Genomic DNA, 9344 nt, shown 5'->3' with positions numbered 1-9344 from the left:
GTGTCATGTCAGAAGCAGGCAAGAAATTTCAAACACGACGATGAGAAAAAGGGTGATGAGAAAACACTGAAATACAGAAATGGAACATGTTCACTTGCTACTGAACAATTCCTCTAAGAATGTACCTCCAGCAGGAGACTAGAGCCACCACTCTGGCCCAGGAGCGGTTAGCCAAGAGGCTGGAACTGCCAGCCAGGGAGAAGGTGATGGGCTGGCAATAGAGACTCTTTTCGTCACTGCAAACCAAAAACTTGTGTGGGGCTTTCACGAGCTGAAACCCAGATGGTAATACATAGATGCTGCGAGATATTATTTGAGGCAAAAAATACAGAGTAGAAGGAAAACCTATAGATCAGTCTATGTGGCCTGAATTTACCACTTATCACTTACTTGAAAAGAACCAAGACTAGATTCAGTGAGTGTGGAGTCACCTTGTATGCTGCTGCTGCTAAGTCGCTTCAGTCCTCTGGCTCCCTCACTCCCCACATTCTGTCTCTTCTTGCTCCCACTGCAGCTACAGTGCACAATTAAATGGGAAGTTCCTGGTCATAAAAGAGCCCAGCAGGATCATCCGGCAATACACATGTGAATCCCCCTCTTTACACAAACACTTGCGTGGTGACAGCGCACTATTGCAAACATTATGTCACCAGATTTTCACGATAACCCTGGGCTCAGATCACATTATTCCCAATGGACAGATGAGAAGACAGGTTCTGCAAGATGAATCCATTTGCCTGAGGTCACAGAGTGAGTAAGAGGGAGAGATGCCGACTTGAATCCAGGTATGAGAGATTAACTTGTCAGCCACCTGGATCTCTCTCGGTTTAAAATTCTGGCTCTAGGCAAATTGTATAGCCTCTCTGGGTCTAGTTTCTTCATCATGTAAGGGGATAATGAATAGAATTGAGGCTATGGGATTTTTATGAGAATTCAATGAATTAACCCATAGGAGGTGCTTAGAATGGTGACTGGCAGGTTTTTTTGTTAGTTGCAGTTTCCCACCTGGGCATTGAACCTGGGCCCTTGGAGAATAGAGTCCTAACCACTGGACAACGAGGGTATTCCCAGACAGTTGTAATGCTGAATAAATTATCTCTCATTATTCTTACTGGACCATGTTAGGGAACTATAGATATTTAAACACCTAAGGTCATTCAGTAAATCTTGTGGGCTTGTGTATTATTCCTGGTAGGAGAATTCTCAGCTTCTTCCTAATTCTCAAAATGGTCTATGAACCAAAACGTTTTCAGAACCACCGGGTAAGACAGACAATAATATACTTAGCCCAATTCCGTAAGCCTTGCATCCAGCATCCCTCCCCAAACACCCAAATGTTCAGAAGGGAGGAATGTGACCAAAATTGAGAAAGACAGGCCTTGTTTGGTAGTCCAGTGGTTCAGAATCCATGTTGCCAATTAGGGGGCTGGACGGTGGGGGGCAGTGGGTGCAGGAGGGAAGAGGGGCCCAGGATCACTTCCCGGACAAGGAATGAAGGTCCCAACACATCATATGGTATGACAAAAAATTGTAAATAACTTTTTTTTTTTTAGACAGAGACTTCCCAGGTGGTCCAGTGGTTAAGACTCCATGCTCCCAATGAAAGGGGCCCCGGGATCCAATCCCTGGCTAGAGAACCAGGTCCCACCTGCCACAATTTAAGATTCAACACAGCCAAATATAAATAAATATAAAAAGGAAAGAAAGTCAACATAGGAACACAACGAAGCAAGAAAAAGGTGGCTAGAGCACCCACACTGGGTTCAGCTCTCAGCACCGCCATGTATGAGGGGTGATAACAGCTCTACCACCACCCGACTCCCTGGAGAGCCAGATCATGCAGGGTGACACCCAGGCAGCCCCTGGGAACACGCTAGCTCGCTTCTCCCACCAGTTCCTTATGCCTGATGGGAAGAGCCTGTTGGGAAGTCTGTCACCATCCTGGGTCAAGCTCCCCTTTTCCCTTTGCTCCCTCCAACTTCACCAAGCTCGTACCAAAGCACTCTGCATTCCACAATGGTCACTAAGACTGGCCACTTCACTTTGGCCCTTCCCAGGCCTCAGTTTCCCCATCTTTAAAATGAGCTTGATTGGCTTAGATGATAAGGACCTTCCAGTACTAAGCCCAGGGACTTCAGAAAGCAGGATGCGTGCCAATGATTTACTCTGTTCCAACTGAGGATACTAAGGCCCTGAAAGGAGCAGCAACCTACACAGGCCACACACCGATTCATCCCTGGCCTAGCCTTGCATCACCTTTCTCCTCTGCTAAGGGTACAGAAGAAGGCTGAGCGCTGAAGAATTGATGCTTTTGAACTGTGGTGTTGGAGAAGACTCTTGAGAGTCCCTTGGACTGCAAGGTGATCCAACCAGTCCATTCTGAAGGAGATCAGCCCTGGGATTTCTTTGGAAGGAATGATGCTAAAGCTGAAACTCCAGTACTTTGGCCACCTCATGCGAAGAGTTGACTCATTGGAAAAGACTCTGATGCTGGGAGGGATTGGGGGCCGGAGGAGAAGGGGACGACAGAGGATGAGATGGCTGGATGGCATCACTGACTCGATGGACGTGAGTCTGGGTGAACTCCGGGAGTTGGTGATGGACAGGGAGGCCTGGCGTGCTGCGATTCATGGGGTCGCAAAGAGTCAGACACGACTGAGCGACTGAACTGAAGTGAACTGAAGGGTACAGGGACCACACTGCTCACTGAGTATGCTGAGGCCCAAAGGGAAAACTGCCTCAGTTCACGTCCAGTTAACTCCAGAGCAGAGTCTGGACCCTGGACTTTCAGACTTCTATTAAGGAATGGGGGCAGGGAGACTGCTCTGGGCAGGTCCAGTGATTAAGACTCAGAGCTTCCACTGCTTGGGGTACGGGTGCCTACCTGGTCAGAGAACTAACACCCTGCATGCCATGTAGCAGGGAGGCCAAAAAAAAAAAGATTGGGGGGGGGTGCGCAGAATCACCTGGAGCACCATAGAGACGGTCTTCTCGACCGCCCTGGCTGCCTGCCATTTACAGTAAGTGCCTGCCTTCAGGTTTTCTACACAGAAGTCTGGAAAAAAGAGTGGGAAAGGGAATGTTAGGGTTCAGAGATGAGAGCTAGGTCCCCAGCTCTCAGATTAATCTGAGGGTGCTCTCAAACCCTCTGATATTCCCCAGGTTTAAGTTTCCCTATTAATCCCCACACACTCTGGGGTCTGAGGAAGAATGGATACTTGTATATATGTATACAATAGCTACGTTCCTTCGCTATTCATCAGAAATTACCACAGCATTGTTAATTGACTGTACCCAAACACAAAATGTTTTTAGTGTTAAAATAATAATTGGAGAAGGAAATGGCACCCCATTCCAGTATTCTTGCCTGGAAAATCCCATGAACAGAGGAGCCTGGTGGGCCCCAATCCATGGGGTCACAGAGAGTGGGACATGACTGAGTGACTGAACTGAACTGAGGGGCCTACCGCAACAGGATCCCCTCTACCTATGGCTGGCTACCCTCCCCACAGCCACCCCCATCCCCCCCCACACAAATAAAATTACACCCCCAAAAATACACACACACACACGAAAAAATATACATACACACGTGAAAAAATACACACACCGACACAAAATCTCTGATCTCAAGATCATGTGCCTGAGGTAAAGGATCTCAATAAAACACAAAGTATGTTTCCAAACCAGACACACACCCAACCTTGAGTGCTTCCAACCGTGCCTCAGCTTTCCAATGCAGTTTCTGGGCATCTGGTACCGTGCCCATCCTGGCCCAAGGACAAGCACCCCTCTGTTCAGTCTCTGAGAGACCCAGAAGTGCATCTTGGGGTGGGGTTGGAGCTGCAGACAGACCAAACACAGAAAAGGGGGTATTGAGCCAAGCATGCCGCGGCAGAACAAGCCTGGACTTGCTGGGCGCTCCCCAGTAGGGCCTCAATCACACTGGGCACCTCCTTGGGAAGAGAGACAAGGGAGAGGGAATCTGAGTCCTAGCACTGTTATATCCTGCAGGTAACAAAATGACCTGATTTTGATCTTGGGCTTCAGGTAAGGAAAAAAAGGAGGGGCACAGGGGGATGAAGGGGGTGAGACCAGATGGAGAGAGGGTTGGAAGCCCAGACTCCTGGGGTCCCCATGGAGAAGGGGGCTGAGCACAAGATGCCCATGTTCCTTTTGGATTCTTGTTCCACCTCCCCCACTCAGAGCTACAGAGACCTACCCTCAGATCTTACATCATCTTTCTTAGCCAAGGAGTAAGGTAGATCCAGACCCGCCCCTTCTCACCTTCTTATAAGATGAGCTCAGGACCTGGGACTGCATCTTCACTCAACCAACCATCATGAAGCCTTACACAAAACCTGAGACTTTCCTGCTAGCCCCCATGCTGCTCTGCACCCTCCCGGGTCTGGGTAAGTGACTAGGGGTCTGGACTCCTGGAATCCTGAAATGAAGACTATGGGAGAGCATTTAGCCAGGTCCTTGAAGGTGAGGGGGAAAGAGGAGGTGTCCTGGGAATTCAGATTCATGGAAAAGGCAGAGGGTAAAAGAGAGAAAGCCTGGGTCCCCAAGGGAGGAAGAGTTCAAAAACATGTGGGTTTAAATCTCTGAGAAAGGAAGGGTTTGGATGGGCTCTGCTCCCCTCCCCTCCGACAGTGTCTCAAAATAAAATACCTGAATTCTAGGAATTCAGATAAGAGTATGATTAGAAAAAAGAAAGTGAGGTGAGGGGGAGAGATTTCCTTTCTCCCAGGACTCTAAGGAGTTCAGGTCCCCAGTGTCTTCTTTCCTTAGATGCAATTCAGGCAACTCCACTTTCCCCAGGACCCAGTTCCCCTGTGTCTGGGCCCCAGTTGCCTCCTCTCTCAGGACCAAGGAGCCAGGCCCTTGTCCTCCTAGTCCTCGATCTTCCTTCTTGACCTGGGTTGCAGATCCCAGCCTCAGGTACCCCTGCCTGAGTGACTATGCTGTCTACCAGACTTAAATGTACCGACAAGGAAGAGGGTCCCACTTCTGAGAATCAGCTGGACCTGGAGGTTCACAGAAGTCCATGAAGGACTTCCTCAGTGGTCCAGTGGTTGAGAATCTGCCTGCCAACGCAGGTGACATGGGTTCGATCCCTGGTCCAGGAATATTCCACATGCCTTGGGCAAACTAAGCCCTCGTGCCACAGCTACTGAGCCCATGCTCTAGAGCCTGTGCTCTGCAACAGGAGAAGCCACCACAAATGAGAAGCCCAAGCACCGCAATGAGAGAGTAGCCCCCACTCTCCACAACTGGAGAAACACCCACAAGAAGCAAGGACAACCCAAAATAGCCTAAAATAGAAAAAAGAAAATTAAAGGATTAAAAACAAACAAAACACGCATGGAAACCTTCAGCAGGACTCCTTACTATCCTCCAGCTTTCTCAGAGGGCTCTAGTGTCCAAATTCCCCAACCCTGTAAGTAGGTAAACTTGCTCCTTGGTGGAGTTGCTGTCCACCCCTGGAAGCAGCCTTGCTGGCGGCAATATAGTGTATCTGATGGAACTTCAGATAGTTCCCTGTTCAGCGGCTCATGTCCCTCTTGTGAATAACCAGGGAGACACCTTTCCCTCTCCTTCAGACCCCCCGCCCCATCCCCTTCTGGACTCAGAAGTCATGGCCCAGAGACCACACCACTTGGACTAGAGCCTCTCTCTCCATACCTCAGGGTACCCACTAGGCTGTGAGGTGTGTATCAGGGATGGAGCCATATGCATTGGAGAAACGAAGACATGCGCCCAGGACGAGGACACCTGCATCGTCATCACGACTGAGACTAATGATAATAAGAGGGTAGGGAATAGCGTCAGATCCTGGGGAGGTGGGGGTGCTTTCAGGGTAGCAGATACTACCATGCTCTGGGAGAAACCTTTGAGTGAAGAAGGGGCGAGAAAGAGGAAAGGAGGAAAGAGAATCCACTGGAATGACAGAAACCTCTGTTGCCAAGGATTTCTGAAAATGAGACTCCAAAGACATGATGGGGGAGGGGCAGATATAGAGAATTTCTTAGGCAAGAAGGGATTAGGAAAGGACACAGGGGAAGAGTGAAATCCCTGGTCAGGGGCGGGGAATCTAATATGCAAAAGGTGTAGGGGTGGGTGTAAAGAAGACGGGTGAGTTGCAAAGAATGTGATTAGGTTGACTCTGTAATCAGGTATAGCCCACCAGGCTCCTCTGTCCGTGGGATTTTCCAGGCAAGAATACTGGAGTGGCTTGCCATTTCCTCATCCAGGGGATCTTTCCAACCCAAGGATTGAACCAGTATTTTGTGTCTCCTACATTGGCAGTGGGGGTTTTTACCACCGCACCACCTGGGAAGCCCCAGTATTGAAACAGAGAGAGAGAGAGAGAGATAAGGACAGATAATCCAAGGACTCAGTCCATGAATTTTCAAAGAGACAGACAGGACTGAGCATCCACCCACCCAAGCTCTTGGGGTACAGAGCAGAAACCCTAGGGCTGGAGGAGACCAACTTTGGTGGGAGGGGGAAGGCCAGGGAGACTGGAAGAGACCACTTCAGGCAAGACCTGAGAGTAGCCAAGGAGGGCAGCAAGAGATCATAGGCAGGAAGTCTGGGGAGTGACCCTGGGAAATCTTAGACGAAGAAGGAGACGGGTGTTACAGGGTGGTGGCTGAGGGCTGCATCCTAGGATATGGTGGAAGGAATTCCAGGGGGTAGGGAAGGGCTGAAGGCTGGAAGAGACCATTTCACACAGGTCTGGGGGTAGTCATAGGTGGCCTACCTAGAAAAGACCTCTCCAGGTGTGACCTTTAGAGAATGGCAGTGAGGTGGCTGTGGAGCAGAAGGGACTACTCAGGAGACACCAACACAGCCGGGGGAGGAGGGAGGAAGGGTTGGGTTCAATATTCAACCCTCCAGGCCTTGCCCAAGACAGATCAGGGTATATGACTTTGGGGAGATGGAAGAGGCCTCTCTAGACAGCAGTGGGCTGGGGAAGCTGTAAGGTGATGGAAATACCCCGGGACCAGGGTCCAGACCAGGGCTCCTGAGTCCTCTGTCCACCCTCATGATGCAGAGGGCTCCGTGGACGTGACCAGCTACAAGGGGTGCTTGAAATCCAGCGAGTGTGACCCGGGATTCCTCTCCATCACTGTGGCTCCGGAGAACACATGGGGTCCAACACGTGCTGCTGCCAGAGCGATGGCTGCAACCACAATCCCCTGCCCGGTAAGCCCCAGCTGAGCCCCACGGCTGGAGTCCCTCCCTGCCCACCCCTCCGCCCACCAGAGCCAGCTGTGAGCACCTGTCACTGACCTGCGCTGTCACCGGGGCAAGCGTCTTCCTTGCGCTGAGCCTTGGGTTCTTCTCCTGTAAACTGCAGTGTCCAGGGACTTCCCAGGTGGTCCAGTGACTAAGACTCCATGCTCCCTATGCAGGGGTTGGATCCCTGGTCAGGGAACTCGATTCCACAGGGCGCAACTAAGATCCAGTCAAATAAATATTGTTTTCTAAAAACGCAGTGCCGGTTAGTGACTGGTGTCCCCGTGCTGGTTGTGAAGTTGGAAAGGACCTAATGTCCCTGTGCACCTTATCCTCCACCCTCCTCCCCAGCAGTCAGGAGAAATCTGACAGAGAATGGCCTTCGGTGTCCTTCCTGCTCCACCTTCCTCAAGGAAACATGCATCCCGACTGAGGAAACGTTCTGTTTGGGTGAAGAAACCTGCTGTGTCACCATGACTGGCCTCATGCACCCTGGTGAGGGGCACCTGGATTTCAGGAGGAGGGCACAGGGTTCCCGGAGGGTCCCAGAACTGGAGCCTCATTATTCCAGATTCTTAGGGAGAAAGTGGCTCCAGAGAAATGGAGGAAGGTGGCTGGGGCATGACCCCTGGATTGGGAGCGGGGAGGCATTGGAGATCCTGATTCTAGTCTGAAATCCCCTCCAGCAGGTGTCAAATTTGCTTCCCAGGGATGTGCTATGGAGAACACCTGCCACATCAAGCCTGGGACCCTGGTGCCCTCAGGCTCTCATTTGCTGACCATCAAGAAGATCAGCTGTCTTCCAAGCCCCCAGGCTTCTGGCAAAGCTGAGTGAAGAACTGAGGCCCATATGGTGTTTGGTCTCCATTCCTTCTCAGCTATAGCTTCCCACGTGTCTATAAATTAAACGAATCAACAGAACAAGGCTGTCTTTGTGCTGTGATGCATTTCAGGGAGATGGGATGCAAAAAGCAGGGGTCTCAACCCTGTCGAACCCCCTCTTTGGAACGAGGAGAGGGAAGATGCTACCTTTTGTTAAGGGATTACTTCCTGCTGGGTCTCTGTGCTAAGTGTTTTCCACGAGAGAGCTCATTTCATAATCACAACTCTGTGAGGGTGAAAGTATTGTCCCCATTTTACAGAGGAACAAACTGAGGCACAGATTGTGGTGTCACTTGCCTTTGGTCAAACAGTTGGGAGCGTCAGACTCCAGAGTGCATGATCACCTCTCCCGGTTAACCTCTTTTTGCCTCAGTTTCATGTTTGTAAGTGGTGGATATTAATATTTATAACCTCACAGAGCTATTTGAACTGTCAAATGAAAAAAAACTAAAAAAGGACTTAGTGCAGTGCCTAGCACCTTAAAGGAGGCTCTCCTGGTTGCTCAGATGGGAAAGAATCTGCCTAATAATGCAGAAGAGGCAGGTTCAATCCCTGGGTTGGGATGATCCCTGGAGGGGGGCATGGCAGCCCCAGCATTCTTGCCTGGAGAATCCCATGGACAGAGGAGCCTGGCAGGCTGCAGTCCATGGGGTCACAAAGAGTTGAACACAACTGAGTGACTGAGTGAGGCACTAGCACCTTTAAGACAGTGTTGGTTCTGGAGACAATGTGTCTGGCCAAATAGCTACTATCCTAATAGCTGCCACTTACTTACTTAATAGCTGAGTAGGCATTAGTTGGCAGGTGCTAGACCTTGGCATCTATCAGGATAGACTGAATTATGCTAAGGTAACAAAGAAGTCCCCAAACTCAGTGGTTTAAAACAACAATGTTGTGTTATTGACAAAGGTCTATATAGTCACAACTATGGTTTTTCCAGTAGCCGGGTATGGATGTGAGAGTTGGACCACAAAGAGTGGTGAGCGCCAAGGAACTGATCCTTTTGGAGTGTGCTATTGGAAGAAGCACAAGCTGGAATCAGGATTGCCGGGAGAAATATCAATAACCTCAGATACGCAGATGACACCACCCTTAGGGCAGAAAGTGAAGAGGAACTCAAAAGCCTCTTGATGAAAGTGAAAGTGGAGAGTGAAAAAGTTGGCTTAAAGCTCAACATTCAGAAAATGAAGATCATGGCATCTGGTCCCATCACT

At 50.0% G+C, this 9344-nt stretch overlaps 1 protein-coding gene and 1 long non-coding RNA gene across 2 annotated transcripts; both read left to right on the top strand.

The window, feature by feature from the left end:
• The first annotated feature begins 3609 nt into the window (after positions 1 to 3609).
• On the top strand, positions 3610 to 5861 carry LOC113876416. The gene is made up of 3 exons (XR_003506484.1): positions 3610 to 4050; positions 4250 to 4412; positions 5694 to 5861. It is a non-coding gene; the product is annotated as an uncharacterized LOC113876416 (long non-coding RNA).
• Positions 5862 to 7068: 1207 nt separating this feature from the next.
• On the top strand, positions 7069 to 8497 carry LOC113876415 (phospholipase A2 inhibitor and Ly6/PLAUR domain-containing protein-like). The gene is made up of 3 exons (XM_027515601.1): positions 7069 to 7215; positions 7600 to 7743; positions 7935 to 8497. Exons 1-3 carry the CDS (start codon positions 7158 to 7160, stop codon positions 8081 to 8083), a joined length of 351 nt encoding a protein of 116 aa, XP_027371402.1. The 5' UTR covers positions 7069 to 7157; the 3' UTR covers positions 8084 to 8497.
• The last annotated feature ends 847 nt before the right edge of the window (positions 8498 to 9344 follow it).

Source organism: Bos indicus x Bos taurus, chromosome 18 (genome assembly GCF_003369695.1).
Source record: "Bos indicus x Bos taurus breed Angus x Brahman F1 hybrid chromosome 18, Bos_hybrid_MaternalHap_v2.0, whole genome shotgun sequence".
Classification (NCBI taxonomy): Eukaryota; Metazoa; Chordata; class Mammalia; order Artiodactyla; family Bovidae; genus Bos; species Bos indicus x Bos taurus.
This window is presented reverse-complemented; position numbering and strand designations above follow the sequence as displayed.